At 43.3% G+C, this 19,202-nt stretch overlaps 1 protein-coding gene across 1 annotated transcript in view; it reads right to left on the reverse strand.

Annotated features, from left to right (window-relative positions):
- The window catches only part of UNC13A (unc-13 homolog A), a 381,474-nt gene extending 362,835 nt beyond the window's left edge, over window positions 1-18,639 (reverse strand). The window contains exon 1 of the mRNA XM_069741790.1: window positions 18,537-18,639. Within this exon, the coding sequence (XP_069597891.1) occupies window positions 18,537-18,558 (22 nt within the window). The 5' untranslated portion in view covers window positions 18,559-18,639. The remainder of the gene's footprint in view (window positions 1-18,536) is intronic.
- Window positions 18,640-19,202: the final 563 nt, after the last annotated feature.

Raw genomic sequence — 19,202 nt, forward strand, 5'->3', positions numbered from 1 at the left:
CTAGCCTCCCATGAAGGCTATGGAAGCATGGCAAAAGTAAAAAAAAATGATTTTAAAAATATTAAAAAATTTATGAAAAAAATAAAAAATATAAGTTTAAATCACCCCACCTTTCGCCAAATCCAAAATAAAACAATAAAAAAAAAGCAAACCTACACATATTTGGTATCGCTGCGTTCAGAATCACCCGATCTATCAATAAAAAAAAGCACTAACCTGATCGCTAAACAGCGTAGTGAGAAAAAAAGAATTAAAAATGCCAGAATTACTTTTTTTGGTCTCCGCGACATTGAATTAAAATGCAATAACGGGTGATCAAAAAAACGTATCTGCACAAAAGTGGTATCATTAAAAACGTCATCTCAGCACGCAAAAAATAAGCCCTCACCTGACCCCAGATCACGAAAAATGGAGACGCTACGGGTATCGGAAAATGGCGCTTTTTTTTTTTTAGCAAAGTTTTTAATTTTTTTTCACCACTTAGATAAAAAATAACCTAGACATGTTAGGTGTCGATGAACTTGTAATGACCTGGAGAATCATAAAATCAGGTCAGTTTTAGCATTTAGTAAACCTAGCAAAAAAGCCAAACAAAAAACAAGTGTGGGATTGCACTTTTTTTGCAATTACACCACACTTGGAATTTTTTCCCGTTTTCTAGTACAAGACATGGTAAAACCAATGGTGTCTTTCAAAAGTACATCTCGTCCCGCAAAAAATAAACCCTAACATGACCATATTGATGGAAAAATAAAAAAGTTATGGCTCTGGGAAGGGAGCGAAAAACAAAAACGCAAAAACGAAAAAGGGCCGCGGTGTGAAGGGGTTAAAGACAATGGTGGCATCCTTTTCTAAATCCTCCAGTGCACGTATCTGTTCTTTATAGAGATTTGCTCTATAGCATTTAGGGTCTATTTCTTATAGGTCCTTACTGACCATGTTGACAAATAGACGATAAATCTCCAGATAAGGGGGACATTTTAGTGCTTTTATTTTTGAGGGACATGAAAGGTCTAATACCAGTTGAATGCATCTTGATTTCCTATCTTTAACATTGTAGACGCAGGTGCATGCGTTTGCATGCGTTTTCCCGCGTTTGCTTAGGCTACTTTCACATTTCCGTCGGTAGTCGGCCGTCACAAAGCATCAGTGCAACGCACCGACGGACGTTTGTGAAATAGTGTATATCGTGAGCAGTGGACGCAGTCTTTCAACGGGTCCGCTGTCCAGTCTAAAGTCCCGGGGAGGAAAGAGAGAGAGCGAGATTTCCTGCTGGGCATGCGCAGTTGGAAACACAGGATACAACGTACAGAAAAACGTTCCCTTGAACGTTTTTTGCAAAAGACAGGCCGTCACATTTTGCAGGATCCAGTGAACGGCGGACAAAACATGAATCCATACATCGCTAATACAAGTCTATGGGAAAATGCAGGATCCTGCTAATTTTTTGGCAGTATCCTGCATTTTCAAAAATCGACGTATTGCGACGGTAGCAGAAAGACGGAAATGTGAAAGTAGCTTTAAGCATGCATTTTTTCGTGGTGTGCGGCAAGGCGTGGAGAATGCACCATGTTGGAATTTTTGAGGCGGCAAATTTCCATCAAATATGCGCAGGCATGTGCATGCGGATGAGTGCATTAAAAAAACGGATTACTGTCTGTGGGAACGCATGTGTATGCATGTCTTTGCGTACGCATGCGTTCGATGCGCTTGCGTACTTTGGACTGCACATGTCCAGGAACTTATTCAGACACGCCCATTGAGACACACCCTCCTGGAAATATCAAACGCATGCGCATAAAAAGCGCAAACGCATGTAAAAACGCATAGAAACGCTGCTTTTTTTTGCCGTCATGTGTAAGTTGATGCGGATAAAAAACGCTGCATAATCATGCGTTTGCATGTGTTTTTGCATGCATTTGTGGCTGCGGACGATACGCTGCGGACGCAACCACAAATGTGAAACTATCTTTAGTAGGTCAAGGTGAATATCGAGATCAGCACATACACATTTGTATTTATGTGCAAAATAATTGAGACATTTCAACTCTCTGGCAAACAGGTCTAGACCTTACTAGTTGGCAAAAATGATAATCCTTTACTCTGAATATTTTGTGGGTAGTTATGATTATCTTAGAGAGGTTCACAATTTGAGATGTGTCTATCATGTCTTTTTAAACTATTGTGGTTTCTGAAAGGACAATATCTGGCTAAAAAAACTAAATTGGGAGATGGAGGTCAGTATTTGACATCAGTATTTGTAAGACCTCTTTCACATTACCGTCGGTTTGGGCTTGTCGCAATGCGTCGGGGCGACGTACCGACGGACGTTGTGAAATTACTGCACAACGTGGGCAGCGGATGCAGTTTTTCAACGCATCCGCTGCCCATTCTGCAGTCCGGGGAGGAAGGGGCTGCGTATGCAGCATCAATAGTAAAACGATCTAATGTTAAAAATAATAATAATAAACAAAAACAAACCTTATTCTCACGCGCCAGGTTCCGCTTCCAAAGATGCTATGGGAGAAGGACCTTCCATGACGTCACGGTCATGTGACTGTGACGTCATGGAAGGTCCTACGCTCATACCAATCCTGGGACCGGACACCGCACACAAGCGCCGGAACTACAACGGGCTCTTCGGATGGTGAGTATGTTTATTAAATATTTTTTAACCTGTTACATACGTGACTGGGCAATATACTACCTGGCTGGGCAATATACTATGTGTCTGTGCTGTATACTACGTGACTGGGCAATATACTACGTGGTTCTATGCTGTATATTACATGGCTGTGCAATATACTACGTGACTGGGCAATATACTACGTGGCTGAGAAATATACTACGTCGCTGTGCAATATACTACGTGGCTGGGCAATATACTACGTGGCTCTGTGCTGTATATTACGTGGCTGTGCAATATACTACGTGACTGGGCAATATACTACGTGACTGGGCAATATACTACGTCGCTGTGCAATATACTACGTGGCTGGGCAATATACTACGTGGCTCTGTGCTGTATATTACGTGGCTGTGCAATATACTACGTGACTGGGCAATATACTACGTGACTGGGCAATATACTACGTGGCTGGGCAATATACTACGTGACTGGGCAATATACTACGTAACTGGGCAATATACTACATGGCTGGGCAATATTTTACGTGGCTGGGCAATATACTACGTGACTGGGCAATATACTACGTGGCTCTGTGCTGTATATTACGTGGCTGTGCAATATACTATGTGACTGGGCATTATACTATGTGGCTGGGCAATATACTACGTGACTGGGCAATATACTACGTAACTGGGCAATATACTACATGGCTGGGCAATATTCTACGTGGCTGGGCAATATACTACGTGACTGGGCAATATACAACATGGCTGGGCAATATACTAAGTGGCTGGCCAATATACTATGTGACTGGCCAATATACTACGTGTCTGGGCAATATACTACGTGACTGGGCAATATACTACGTCGCTGTGCAAAATACTACGTGGCTGGGAAATATACTACGTGGCTCTGTGCTGTATATTACGTGGCTGTGCAATATACTATGTGACTGGGCAATATACTACGTGGCTGAGCAATATACTACGTCGCTGTGCAATATACTATGTGGCTGGGCAATATACTACGTGACTGGGCAATATACTACGTCGCTGTGCAAAATACTACGTGGCTGGGAAATATACTACGTGGCTCTGTGCTGTATATTACGTGGCTGTGCAATATACTATGTGACTGGGCAATATACAATGTGGCTGGGCAATATACTACGTAGCTGGCCAATATACTACGTGACTGGGCAATATACTACGTGGCTGGGCAATATACTACGTGACTGGGCAATATACTACGTGGCTGGCCAATATACTACGTGACTGGGCAATATACTACGTGGCTGGGCAATATACTACGTGGCTGGGCAATATACTACGCGGCTGGGCAATATACTACGTGGCTGGGCAATATTCTACGTGGCTGGCCAATATACTACGTGACTGGGCAATATAGTACATGGCTGGGCAATATAGTATGTGGCTGGGCAATATAGTACGTGGCTGGGCAATATACTACGTGGACATGCATATTCTAGAATACCCGATGCATTAGAATCGGGCCACCATCTAGTATCTAATAACTGTTGGACACAGTAATGTTTCTGCCTTGAAATGAGGTTTATTGTAGTAACAGAAAATGTGCAATCTGCATTCAAACAAAATTTGACAGGTGCATAAGTATGGGCACCCCACCAGAAAAGTGACATTAATATTTAGTAGATCGATCCTCCTTTTGCAAAAATAACAGCCTCTAGTCGCTTCCTGTAGCTTTTAATGAGATCCTGGATGAAGGTATTTTTGACCATTCCTCTTTACAAAACAATTCCAGTTCAGTTAAGTTTGATGGTCGCCGAACATGGACAGCCCTCTTCAAATGATCCCACAGATGTTCAATGATATTCAGGTCTGGGGACTGGGATGGCCATTCAAGAACAGTGTAATTGTTCCTCTGTATGAATGCTTGAGTAGATTTGGAGCGGTGTTTTGGATCATTGTCTTGCTGAAAGATCCATCGCCTGCGTAATTTCAACTTTGTCACTGATTCATGAACATTATTGTCAAGAATCTGCTGATACTGAAAGAAATCTATGCGTCCCTCAACTTTAACAAGATTCCCGGTGCCGGCTTTGGCCACACAGACCCAAAGTATGATGGAACCTCCACCGAATGTTACTGTGGGTAGCAAGTGTTTTTCTTGGAATGCTGTGTTTTTTGGCCGCCATGCATAACGCCTTTTTGTATGACCAAACAACTCAATCTTGGTTTCATCAGTCCACAGAACCTTCTTCCAAAAATAAATTGGCGTCTCCAAATGTGCCTTTGTATACCTCAGCCGACTCTGTTTGTCACGTGCTTGCAGAAACGGCTTCTTTCACATCACTCTCCCATACAGCTTCTCCTTGTGCAAAGTGCGTTGTATAGTTGACCGAGGCACACTGACACCATCTGCAGCAAATTGATGCTGCAGCTCTCTGGAGGTGGTCTGAGGACTGTCCTTGACTGATCTCACCTTTCTTCTTCTCTGCATTTCTGATGTTTTCTTGGCCTGCCACTTCTGGACTTAACAAGAACTGTACCTGTGTTCTTCCATTTCCTTACTATGTTCCTCACAGTGGAAATTGACAGGTTAAATCTCTGAGACAGCTTTTTGTATCCTTCCCCTGAACAACTATGTTGAATAATCTTTGTTTTCAGATCATTAGACAGTTGTTTTGAGGAGCCCATGATACCACTCTTCAGAGGAGATTCAAACAGGAGAACAACTTGCAAGTGGCCACTTTAAGTAGCTTTTTTCATGATTGCATACACCTGGCTATGAAGTTCAAAGCTCAATGAGGTTAGAAAATGAAAAAAAGTGCTTTAGTAAGTCAGTAAAAAGTAGGTAGGAGTATTTAAAACAAGAAATTGATAAAGGTGCCCATACTTATGCACCTGTCAAATTTTGATTGAATGCAGATTGCACATTTTCTGTTAGTACAATAAACCTCATTTCAAGGCAGAAACATTACTGTGTCCAACAGTTATTAGATATATGAAACTGAAATAGCTGTTGCAAAAAAACAATTTTTATAAAACATTAAGCTTAAGATTAATAGGGGTGCCCAAACTTTTTCATATAACTGTATATGGTCCCCTCATCCCCATTCTGATACCCATGGCCCCTCATCCCTATCCTAGTATGCATGGCTCCCTCATTCAAATCCTGGCATGCATGGCCCCCTCATCCCTATCCTGGTATGCATGGCCCCATCACGGTCCTGTTTTGATTGGTCCCACTCTTATTCTGGAATGATTGTCCCCATCAAGGTCCTGGTATGATTGGTCCCATCCTTATTCTGGTTTGATTGACCCCATCAAGGTCCTGGTATGATTGGTCCCATCCTTTTTCTGGTATAAATGGCCTCATCCTGTTCCTGGTATGATTGGCCCCATCCTTTTTCTGCTATAAATGGCCCCATCCTGTTCCCGGTATGATTGGTCCCATCCTTTTTCTGGTATAAATGGCCCCATCCTGTTCCTGGTATGATTGTCCCCATCAAGGTCCTGGTATGATTGGTCCCATTCTTACTCTGGTATGATTGTTCCCATCAAGGTCCTGGTATGATTGGTCCCATCCTTATTCTGGTATGATTGTCCCCATCAAGGTCCTGGTATGATTGGTCCCATTCTTACTCTGGTATGATTGTTCCCATCAAGGTCCTGGTATGATTGGTCCCATTCTTACTCTGGTATGATTGTTCCCATCAAGGTCCTGGTATGATTGGTCCCATTCTTACTCTGGTATGATTGTCCCCATCAAGGTCCTGGTATGATTGGTCCCATTCTTACTCTGGTATGATTGTTCCCATCAAGGTCCTGGCATGATTGATTCCATCCTTATTCTGATATGATTGACCCCATCCTGTTCCCGGTATGATTGGTCCCATCCTTTTTCTGGTATAAACGGCCCCATCCTGTTCCTGGTATGATTGGTCCCATCAGGAAAGATTAAAAAAAAACCATTACAATTATATTCTTTTGCTCCCTCGCAGTCGCTCTGGTGCCAGCAGCTGCTTAAAGGGAACCTGTCACCCCGTTTTTTCAGTACGAGATAAAAATACTGTTAAATAGGGCCTGAGCTGTGCGTTACTATAGTGTATTTTGTGTACCCTGATTCCCAACCTATGCTGCCGAAATAACTTACCAAAGTCGCCGTTTTCGCCTGTCAATCAGGCTGGTCAGGTCATATGGGCGTGGCGACATCGCTGTTTCTTCCCCCAGATCTTGCATATATTTCCGTTGGTGGCGTAGTGGTTTGCGCATGCCCATCTTCTGAATCCACTGGGCAGGAGAAGAAAAAACGCGCGATCGGTGCTATTTCCCTGGTGATCTGTGGGGGCAGCCATCTTCCTGAGGCCGCGCGTGCGCATATGGAGTCCTTTGCTGCCCGGGGCTTCAGGAAAATGGCCGTGGGATGCCGCGCGTGCGCAGATGGAGATCGCGGCGGCCATTTTCCTGATGCGGAGTTCGCACTCCGGCCACTAGGGGGAGCAAAAGGCTTTATTTATTGGGCCACTCCTCACACTGGTAAAACTAGGGGTTGGATAGGAAGTTAGTCAGAAGCTGACTGGGTTGGATTCAGGCAACATCCCATGGCAGGGGATGTTGCAGGGAGAAGACACAGGGGGGTCCCTGTCGGGCGTGGGAACCTGGCAGGTGCCTAGCGAACAGAGCAGAACGTAACAGAACCGCGCCCGCACACCCCGCGGCGGTATCCCAAGAGAGAGACACAAAGGGAAGGATATTGTGGAACAGTGAGAAACGAGATCAAGCACAAAGGAGAACCAGTAGGAGTCGTGCCGTGAGACCGAGGCAACATCCTACTGAGGCGCATAGCCGGTGGCCGGAACACCGCAGGAGTAACTGACTCTAGGCCTTACTTCGAACTCCGCAGGACAGTTAATTATAGGTTGGCTGTCTACCTTAAATTTCCTACAAAGACATAGGGGGCAACGCGTGGACAGGGGCGTCTCTAGGGTCCCGGAAGAGCTCCGAGCCTTCCCGTCATACGGGTGCGTCCTAGCCATAACATACTGGGGAACGAGAAACTAGTAACATCTGGAACAAGCGAGAGAGAATTAGAAAGAATGAACGAACGAGAACAGCAGTTGTGAGGACTATTCCGAATGCTCAGCAGGGTAGCACTACAACACACAGGCGCTAGTGGTAGGCACTGATTTCCACCTGCAAAGGGAACTCTGGAAGTGCCCATCGGACCGGCCGGTCTCAGATAGCCCTGTTAAGCGTGCTCTGGATTGAGGATCCTGAAGTCTTCAGTAAAGAGGTAAAGAGACTGCAACCTTGTGTCCTCATTATTGACTGCACCTCACACCATCACCATCCACCTTACTGGGAAGCCCTGGGGACATACTTCACCTGTGGGAAGGTATACCATCGAGCTGCCATTCCATCACCCCAGCGGACCCCACAGCAGCGTCGGTCACCCTGACCGAACACCACAGGTGGCGTCACGAATCCCTGATAGACTGTACCACCTTTATTGGACGCCCCTTAGCAGGGTCGCGGACCGGGTCTAGCCACCGTGACAGCCTCAGAACCGAACCAGAGAGGCCTGGTACCGAGAACTCGTGGCCCTGTGTCTGGGGGCGCTCCAGATACTCACCGCTCTTTGTGATGAACGGTTCCGGTGTTGGCTGCTGGCACCGGAGCAGGACACTGAGAGGGAGAAAGGTAAGTGTATTTTTTTTTTTAAATCTTTTCTGATGTGACCAATCATACCAGCAACAAGATGGGGCCAATCATACCAGGATGCCAAAAAGAAAGGCTTATTCATTGCCTTCCACGCCAATGGGCATGGAATGCAGTGCATATTAATTTCTCTTTAGAGGTGGGCACAGGAGTTAGCCGGAGCTGCCGGCTCCAGCCTCCTGTGACCCGATGCTCTGCCGAAACCGCTCCCCCACCTCCCCACCACAGCCAGAGACCATACATCTGGACTATAAGATGCACCCCCCATTTTCCTCCACATTTTGGGAGGAAAAAAGTGCATACAGTGTTGCCCTTCACTGACTATATCCAACCATATGATGAGGTATTTTCCAGTATCAACCTGTTATTTAATTTGGATATAAACGTTAACTTATATGCATGTACATAGTGTTTCATCCTCACTCATCTCTGTTTTTAGGAACATTTCAGTAGGGGTAAAGAGTTCTTAAAATTTAGTGTTTGAAAGATACCTACATCTTCAATTAAATTTCAGAATAAGCTGTCATGTGGACACATTGTTTTTCGTCATTATATGTATCTTTGTAATACATATACAAAAAAGGGAGGCAGTTATTTGCTTTTCCTTTTTGATAGGTCCTTAAAGATACTTAGAATTTGGTCAGTAAGGGTAACCATCTCAGCATCTTACCTGGTATGGAAGGGTGACCATGTGGCTCTCTGATGCTGAGGGATAGCTATCTCAGGTATGAACCCCTGGTTTGGAGGGGTAACCATCTCAGGTATGCCCCCCTGATGTGGATGGGTAGCCAGATTTTGACTGTTTATATTGACCAACTCTTTTACTTTCAACATTGCCATTGGAACACTGCAGTAAACTAGCGCCTTAAAGGGGTTATCCATTACTAGAACAACCTTTTTTGATCTAAATGTTTGGCACCGATAGAATAAAAAAGGTTATACTCACCTACTGTGCTGGCATAGTTCGTTTGTTGTGCAGTTGTTATGACACGTGAGCCCGGTGTACAATCAGTGGCTGCTCTCTGACTTCCTCTTGATGTTTGATTCATAAGAAGGTGGGGACTGTGACATTAGCGCTGCTTGGGCTCATGTGTCATAACTGTATGAAAGCCTGGGGAACGTGAGTGCAGACACCGTTGGAATGACGCAGACACAGACGATGAATATAAACTTTACTATTTTATCGGCACCAAGAGTGGGATATGAGAAGGGGTTGTCTTCTTTAAAATGAAAAGCTATATACTGAATTGGGAGCTCTGGAGTCGGTGGGAGCGACAAAGGGTAAAGTGCATTAACACAAAGGGCAATTTGCCTCTCCTGGGTGCCTGTGAGCCAGTAGGAGCGGCCAAGGGTATATGTCACCAAATGCCCTAAACACTAAGGGCAATATATGTCTAGTCTGGGTGCCCTTGAGTTGATGGAAGCGGCTAAGGGCAAATGTCATCAAGTGCCCCAAAAATGATTGACAAAAGAGTGGCAGAGTTATTAATAATGCCATCATAGACTTTTCCTGCTATAGGTTTATTTAAATTACTATGTCCAAATATTATAAATCTTATTTAATTGTTAGTTATTATTGTTGATGTTACATGTATATAGCTTTTAAGTACTCTCTATAATATCTTTCTATTTATATATACCGTATTTTTCGGATTATAAGACGCACTTTTTTTACCCCGAATTTGGGGGGAAAATGGAGGTGCGTCTTATAATGCGGATATACCTTACCGGCCGTGGTGGAGCAGGGTCTCAGGGTCGCTACTAGAGGAGGCAAGAGTAGAACGTAGCTGCAGGTTGTAGGCTGGGATGAGGAGGTGTTTGGATGTGCAGCGCTGCTGGTGTTCGGTGCTGCGGGGGATCTTAGGAGATGAAATCTCAGTGCCAAGATCTCCATCTGCGCATGTGCAGCCATTTCCCGGAGTCCACCGCATAGGAATCCATGTAAGTGCGGGGGCTCTGGGCTTTCACAAAATGTTGGCAGAGCCCCCGACGCACCAAACACCCGCAGCAGTGCACCGCGCTGCACATCTGAACATCCCCTCATCCCAGCCTGCGGCCTGCAGCAATGCTCCACTCTTGCCTCCCCCAGCAGTGACCCTGCTTCACCGTAGCCAAAACCCCCGGTAAGCGACTAGGCGCATGGATTATAAGAAGCACAACCATTTTATTAAAAAAAGGTTTGTTTTTCTCCTCAAAATTTGGGGTGTGTCTTATAATCTGGTGCGTCTTATAATCCGCAAAATACGGTACTCTTCATTTTCACTTAGTAGTAAGTGCATTTAAGAAATTAATACCAAAAGGTATTTTAAAAAAATACATAAAAAGGATAAATACATTTTTGCCCAGTGGCCTTAGCTACTGTATATAATAGTGGTTTTCTAGAACCAAAAACTGTGAGTTGATGAATTATTAGAACTGGTTAGAATGCATTCAGCATAATAGTTTTTGACATGCGACAGATCTGGCTATACATGTATTTACACTTTGGTTACCCCATCTATTATGGTTTAGTTTCCACATTCCCCATTACAGGATTTTTAGCAACTGTTAATTCACTTTAGTTACCCTACCATCAGCCACAGTTTGGTAGCGTTGCATTGATTAAATTAATCTGCCATTGCTCTTGAATTTAGTCTAAAGATAAAAGTTTACTTGTATTAACAGTCTTTCTATAGCATATAGAACTGGTTGATGGCTTTATTAGATATGCTTGATGGTGGTTGAGTCCAGTTAAGGTGTCAAATGGCCTCTTTGGTGGTGGTTTATGAGTCAGATGGAAGTTTCAGACAAGTTAAAGTGGACTAATTTTAACTAACAGAGCATGTAAAAGCTCAAGGTGGTGAACAGGGTCTTTATGGTTGTCGGTCCTGGTGCTGTATGTCAGACAGCTGGGGATATCACAGTACTTGTGAATCTGCTACCAATCTACTAGCACTTCAATTGACTCCTACTATTATTGTTTTATGCCTGTGATTTAAATAAAGCTGTGGTCATTTTTACAACAAAAATAATGTGTTTTGTGTATTTATTCAAGTGTCTAGGTATACTGTAGTTATGGTTGTTTCAAGGACCGTGCCTTATCCAAAAGTCATGCATAAGAAAGCATTTGACGACATTGGTCTATGAGCCAGACATCCAGCTATAGATGTTCCATTGACATCATGCCATCACTTTCACAGTAGCATGAGCAATGTGGCAATGGAGGCTGACATGGAGGTCTATCCTCTTCAGAGCTGAGTTCCGTTTTTTCTTGGGTAAAATTATCCCCATAGATTGGTCTGGAGACCACGTGGGCAATGCCATCAAGAGGGCTTCACTAGAGAGCATGAAAGTGTCCCAAGAGCTGTTTTTAGACATACCACAAGGCAGCATGTTGCTTATGCTCATGAGCAGCATCTACAGACTTATATCCCATCAAACTCATCAGGGATGCCATTGGTTGGCAATTTCAAAGGCAGCTGCCAGCAGTGAATTTTGATAATTAGCATGCCCAAGAGCATTCAGCATGAGAGAACATTCCTAAGGTAATCATTAATAATCCCTTTGATAGCATGACAAGGCAACTATTTCTGTGCATGGTGCTTACACTCGATATTGAAAAAAATTGAGATATTGGGAAAATGTTTCCATTTTTTACTATTTGCATAACATTTCAGGCATGATTCCTCCACTCATTGAGTGGCTGCTTTGATGCCTTATGGAATCTGGGTCATGCTGAGTTGTTGGTATTTTGATTGGCTGTAAAATCTTGTGAAGGAGTGTGTTGAGCTGTCAGTATTTTGATTGACAGCTCGGCCGTCCAATCTGTAGCTGGGCAGTGCTGGGCTTTCTCCAGATATTTTCTGTTCTGGTGATTGCCCAGCTACTTAGCTGAGCTTTCTGCCTCTGATCTCTGCCAGAAGTAGCTTGTGCTTCCTGGTGAGTGCTTGCCTAAATCTGTTGTGATCTGATCTTCCACTGCCTGACCCTTTGGATCTTGTTCTGACTATCCCTTTGTCTTGTCATTTTGCTTTGATCCGCTATCTCCTGGTATTTTCACCCCGGACCGTGACCTGACTTATGCCTTTGTCTTTCTTTGGTTTTCTACGTGCTCTATTGGTATTGACCCTAGAACGTCTGACTTCTCTGCCTCATGGTCTGTTTGTGAGTAGTGATTAGTCTATCAATCTTGTGATTTACATACTACCATGAGTTTTCCTTCTTGGTGTTGCAATTTCAATATTTAGGAGTGTATACTGTATATACTGTTTTTGTTTGAGGCCATTTTTGCAGTGACAGATTTTAGGATGCAGTGTAGAAGCTTTGTTCTAATTCTGTTTATGTGGCTGTCCTGGCATTTCTTTTCCCTAAATGTGAGCAATTGTTTTATTTCATGGTTCAGCTGATTCTTTAGAACCCTAGTGAGAAACTAGATTAATGCCGTGTTCAGATGATTTTTCATCCGTATTGCTATCTGTATGCTATCCATATGTCAGTTTTTTACAACCATATGACATCTGTATGGCATCCGGTTTTACATGAATGATTTTAGAAATTATTGAACAACAGATACAGTTTCCTATGTTAATGATTGAAATGTATCCGTGAAAAACGCATATGGTATCCCGCATGTGATCCATTTTTTTCGCTCCCACTGACTTATAAAGGGCACATTTGATCCAGAATATGGACAAAATTAGTACATGCTGAGATTTATTTACACGCAGACCATCTGTCTGCAAGCAAAAACGTTCATGTGATCTATTGTAATGACTTGTATTAGTGTGCTGTCCTTATGCTACCTGTTTTGCATACAGACCGTTAATACATTCATCTGAACATACCCTAAGACTACTTTCACTTGCGTTTTTAGCAATCCCTCGCAATCTGTCGTTTTGGGCAAAAAACAGATCCTGCAAATGTGCTCGCAGGATGCGTTTTTTGCCCTTAGACTTGTATCAGCGACGGATTGCGATGGATGGCCACACATCGCGTCCGTCGTGCAACGGATCTGTCGTGTTTTGGCGGACCGTCGGCACGAAAAAATGTTCAATGTAACATTTTTTTATACGTCGCGTCTGCCATTTTCTACTGCGCATGCGCGGCTGGAAGTCTGCCCCCTCCTCCCCGGATTTCAGAATGGGCAGCGGATGCGTCGAAAAACTGCATCCGCTGCCCACGCCGTGCACAAATTTCACAACGTGCGTCGGTACGTTGGCCCGACGCTTAGCGACGGACCCGTACCGACGCTAGTGTGAAAGTAGCCTAGGGAAGAGGAAAGTGTGTATGCCTGTGTGTAAACTATGTAACAAGATCACATTTCCAGAGATGCCATTTTGGGGTAGATACAACACTTTGACCACTTTTTTATGTAATTTTTTTGCGGTGACACAGCAACCGATAAAACACAACTATGGTGGTTTGATTTTTTTTTCCCATTATGACATTTACTAATTGGGTTAATTAATTTTATATTCTAATAAATCTGATTTTTTAAATTATTTTGTTATTGTTAATGGGGATACAGGTGGTTAATTGGAATTTTTAAATATTTTTTATTTTATTTTTTTAGTTCCCTTAAGTGACTTGATCCGCAATCATCTGATTATACTACATACTGCAATACAGTAGGACTGCAATGTATACTAAAAATCACAGTCTCCTATGGAGGTAAAGCACAAACTGGTCTTCAAAGTATATCGTTGAAATTGGGCGTATCAGTGCACCAATGTTGGGAAGGGGTTAAGAGGCTGTCCTCACCACCCTTGGTTGTTGCTGAAGCTCAGCGGGTAGGCAGTATTCCAGGCCAGACATGATCACAAGCTGCACAGTGCTTTTACTGGCTGCGGAAATCTCTTGTTTAGCAAAGCTGGCTTAACAGTTCATGAAACAAAACATGTAAATTGAGCAGTGCATTCAAGCATTAGGCCAAAGCACAAGGTCTGTTTGGTAAGGCAGCAGAAGAAAAAGGATGAGAAGTCCTGATATAAACCACACCAAGACATCTACCGGAAGTCAAGAAAGGCGGTGATGGAAAGAATGTATCGGAAATCACAGAGGAGGAAGGAAAGAGTTACTCGGAAAGTAAACAGCAGCAACCGAAGCATTGGCAACACTAAATATAATAACTCTTCTCTATTCAGCAGCACTTGTACATATTATTAGGGTCATTTCACACAAATCCATGTCTACAAGATCTTCATTACTGTTCTATGAATTGAATTTAAAGGGGTCACCCAAAATCACAAATGATCCCTTATCCATTGGATGGGGGATGACTTGCTGATCACAGGGGTCAAGGACACCCAAAGAACCTGGCAATGGGGCGACGGAACAACTCAGTAAAGCCCGGTTTTGAATTCTCATCCTTCACCACATTCAAAGCTTTTAACGCTTTTTTAGACCGCTAAGAAAGCTGAGCACAGCTGGGCTACTTTCGTCACTCTATGCTGCCAGGATTCTCCAGTGCCAGGAGTGGGCAATCATGTGACCGCAAGTATGCAATATAGACTCTTGGTTACATTCTGACTAGACGTGCTCAGCCTAGCTCCATACAAGTGAATTGCACATGTCTAGTCAGAATGTGGACGGAAGTGTGATATTGCATACATGCAGTCATATGACCACCCAGTCTTGCTGCCTGCATCGGAGAATTCAGACAGCGTAGGCTGTGAACAATGTGAGGATTCACAAGTCTGCAGTCACATACAGTGGCTGCAGGCTTTTGTGCCAAACCTGGGAAATCCCTTTAAAATGTATCATAGTTCTGACTAAAAGATTTAATATACATTCCATGCATTACACAGCTAGGCCTGCACATTCAGGACCATGTTGTTTCTCTAAAGGTAGATGTATATAAGGTGTCTAGCTATATTCACAATGATTTACAATGAATTACAATCATATTAATGCTATAACATATCATAGTCTCCTTAACATTGGGAGAACTGTTATGAACAGGTGGTTCAGAAACACAATGGACCTGGTGGTTAAGAGCACACAAAGTGACCTGATAGTTACTAATAACATAGGACGAGCTCTGAGACGTGGGAACTCTGCTGACCGCAATCCCTAATCCTATCACACCACACTAGAGGTAGCCGTGGAGCGCTCCTGACCAGAACTAGGCGCCTCGGGCACAGCCTGAGAAACTAGCTAGCCCTGAAGATAGAAAAATAAGCCTACCTTGCCTCAGAGAAATTCCCCAAAGGAAAAGGCAGCCCCCCACATATAATGACTGTGAGTAAAGATGAAAATACAAACACAGAGATGAAATAGATTTTAGCAAAGTGAGGCCCGACTTACTGAATAGACCGAGGATAGGAAAGATAGCTTTGCGGTCAGCACAAAAACCTACAAACAACCACGCAGAGGGTGCAAAAAGACCCTCCGCACCGACTAACGGTACGGAGGTGCTCCCTCTGCGTCCCAGAGCTTCCAGCAAGCAGGAAAAACCAATATAGCAAGCTGGACAGAAAAAATAGCAAACAAAAAGAAACACAAGCAGAACTTAGCTTATGCAGGGCAGACAGGCCACAAGACGATCCAGGAGAGAGCAAGACCAATACTGGAACATTGACTGGAGGCAAGGAACAAAGAACTAGGTGGAGTTAAATAGAGCAGCACCTAACGACTTAACCTCGTCACCTGAGGAAGGAAACTCAGAAGCCGCAGCCCCACTCACATCCACCAAAGGAAGCTCATAGACAGAACCAGCCGAAGTACCACTCATGACCACAGGAGGGAGCTCGACCACAGAATTCACAACAGAGAACCCTACACAGTGTCATGTAATACACACACCGATATATATTCTAACATAGATAATGCATAACACAAATGTGATCACGGGATCCCAAGACAAATAAATGCATTATATAAATAGAAGTAAATAGCTTTGTATTACTGTAAGACAAGCAGATAACTAGCAGTCTGGGCACAATAACCCATCCCTCTCCACCCGCTTTTGTCTGCCCACATCACCTCTATGTTTTTTATTCAAAAGTTCCTTACTTGGTGAAAAAAGCAGAATCAGATCCACAAGGGATAATGAATGAGTGTACGTGGGGGAGTGTACGTGGGGGAGTGTGCGTGGGGTAGTGTATGTGGGGCAGTGTTTGTGGGGAAGTGTTTGTGGGGCAGTGTTCGTGAGGCAGTGTGTGGGGCAGTGTGCATGGGGCAGTGTACAGGAGGGCAGTGTGCGTGGGGCAGTGTGCATGGGGGAGTGTACAGGAAGGCAGTGTGCGTGGGGCAGTGTATGTGGGGCAGTGTGCATGGAGCAGTGTATAGGAGGGCAGTGTATGTGGGGCAGTGTACAGGAGGGCAGTGTGCATGGAGCAGTGTATAGGAGGGCAGTGTATGTGGGGCAGTGTACAGGAGGGCAGTGTGCATGGGGCAGTGTACAGGACGGCAGTGTACAGGAAGGCAGTGTGCGTGGGGCAGTGTATGTGGGGCAGTGTATAGGAGAGCAGTGTGTGTGGGGCAGTGTGTGTGGGGCAGTGTGCAGGAGGGCAGTGTACAGGAGGGCAGTGAGCACTGGAAATCAAAGGCATTAGGAAAAGAAGAAAGGACAGACTGAGAGTGGGTAGCTGACTCTGACAACATGAAGAAAGGAGTGACAGTGTGTAGGAGCAGAGTGGGAATTTAATAAAAGCCACAAAGCTGTTGCAGAAACACAGATATGTGGAACTAGCTTCTAGATATTAGATAGATAGATAGATAGATAGATATGGGATAGATAGATAGATAGATAGATAGATAGATAGATAGATAGATAGATAGATAGATAATTTTAGAAAATGGAACACCATTCAGTGAGTGGGTGCACAGGCCTCCCAAGCAAATTATCTGTTATTTGCCAAAAATATAGAAGTAAAAAAGGAAACAGCACTCCAATAATTACCAAAAAGATGAAGTGGACTTTATTTGGCCAACATGGAGTGGCGACGTTCGGCTCACATGAGAAACGCCAAATAAAGTCCACTTTTTTTGGTAATTATTGGAGTGCTGTTTCCTTTTTTACTTCTAAATAGATAGACAATGAATAGAATGGAAAGATAGTCATGTTTCCCTTATTCAATGGATCAACAATAATTATTCTATAAACAGATACTATAGAGAAGATGAATACATATGAGATTGATGGCTAAATATATACAGATTAGAGAAACAGATGAATATTTAGAATGATTAATACATAAACACTGGATTGTATTAGTAGACTAAAGAATTTAATAAACAGATAGGCATGATAGATAGATAGATAGATAGATAGATAGATAGATAGATAGATAGATAGATAGATAGATAGATAGATAGATAGATAGATGTGGGATAGATAGATGTGGGATAGATAGATAGATAGATAATAGATGGATAGATGTGGGATAGATAGATAGATAGATAGATAGATAGATAGATAGATAGATAGATAGATAGATAGATAGATAGATGTGGGATAGATAGATGTGGGATAGATAGATAGATAGATAATAGATGGATAGATGTGGGATAGATAGATAGATAGATAGATAGATAGATAGATAGATAGATAGATAGATAGATAGATAGATAGATAGATAGATGTGGGATAGATAGATGTGGGATAGATAGATAGATAGATAATAGATGGATAGATGTGGGATAGATAGATAGATAGATAGATAGATAGATAGATAGATAGATAGATAGATAGATAGATAGATAGATAGATAGATAGATAGATGTGGGATAGATAGATAGATAGATAATAGATGGATAGATGTGGGATAGATAGATAGATAGATAGATAGATAGATAGATAGATAGATAGATGTGGGATAGGTAGATAGATAGATAGATAGATAGATGTGGGATAGATAGATAGATAGATAGATGATATAGATAGATAATAGATGGATAGATATAGATAGATGATAGACAGATGTGATAGATTGAAAAGATAGATACATACAGTAGATAGAAAGATAGATAGACAGATAGATAGAAAAGATAGAGAGATCTATTCATACAGGAGATAGAGTTATAATGCATGTAATGCATATATGTGTTCATGAGTATATATATGTTTATACACGCGCACACACGCCTTACATATGGTATATACACATGCATGAATGAAGAATTCCAATCACTTTCCCAAAGGCAGATGATGAGAGGAGTCAACAGGAAAATGCTCTGGCAGCCAACACCCATCTGACACTACTCTGTGTCTGGGGTCTTCTTACCTCCCACGCACAGCAGGGACATGGTGACTGGTGCTTAGTGCAGAGCAGGCAGAGATGCCCACCGCTCCCTCCGGCAGCCTTAGCTGGTCAGTGCCCTCCTCTGTCTCCAGCTGGTCATAATGACTCTCCCTCACACAGCACAGTGTCTGCCATCTTATTGCTTCAGCACCAAGGCTGTGGAGAGCTCCTTTTGACGTCAGGGGAAGGAGAGGGGGTAGAAGGAGTGCTGCTCTAGGAGGGAGGGAGAGAGGAGGAGTGACAACACCTGATTTGCAAAAAGCTTCCAAGTGTTTCACATGTCACTGATAAAAGTAAGTGCTCCCCTCCAGGCTGTATGTAATGTGCTGCTCAGCTGATGCCTGGGAACCCTGGGGAAAGCGGCAGTGGGAGGGTTTGTGGGTGGGAGGGGGCTGCTTCCTATTATTAAAGCAGGGCAGGATCTCAGCAGGAAATCAATGCTTCCAGAGGTTGAAAAAAATCAGGAAAAGGATGAATGGAACAGCTCAAAGGAAAAAGAAAAATGGCATTCAGATAAGAAGCAGCAGCACTTGGGCCATTACAGAGGATAATTATTCTTCAGCAGATGTGAACTACATGCATGATCCAATAAAGACACTGCAGAGACCCTAAGCATCCCCCCAATCCAACAGATGGGACCCTGCACAC

The sequence above is a fragment of the Ranitomeya imitator genome, chromosome 1 (genome assembly GCF_032444005.1).
Source record: "Ranitomeya imitator isolate aRanImi1 chromosome 1, aRanImi1.pri, whole genome shotgun sequence".
Classification (NCBI taxonomy): Eukaryota; Metazoa; Chordata; class Amphibia; order Anura; family Dendrobatidae; genus Ranitomeya; species Ranitomeya imitator.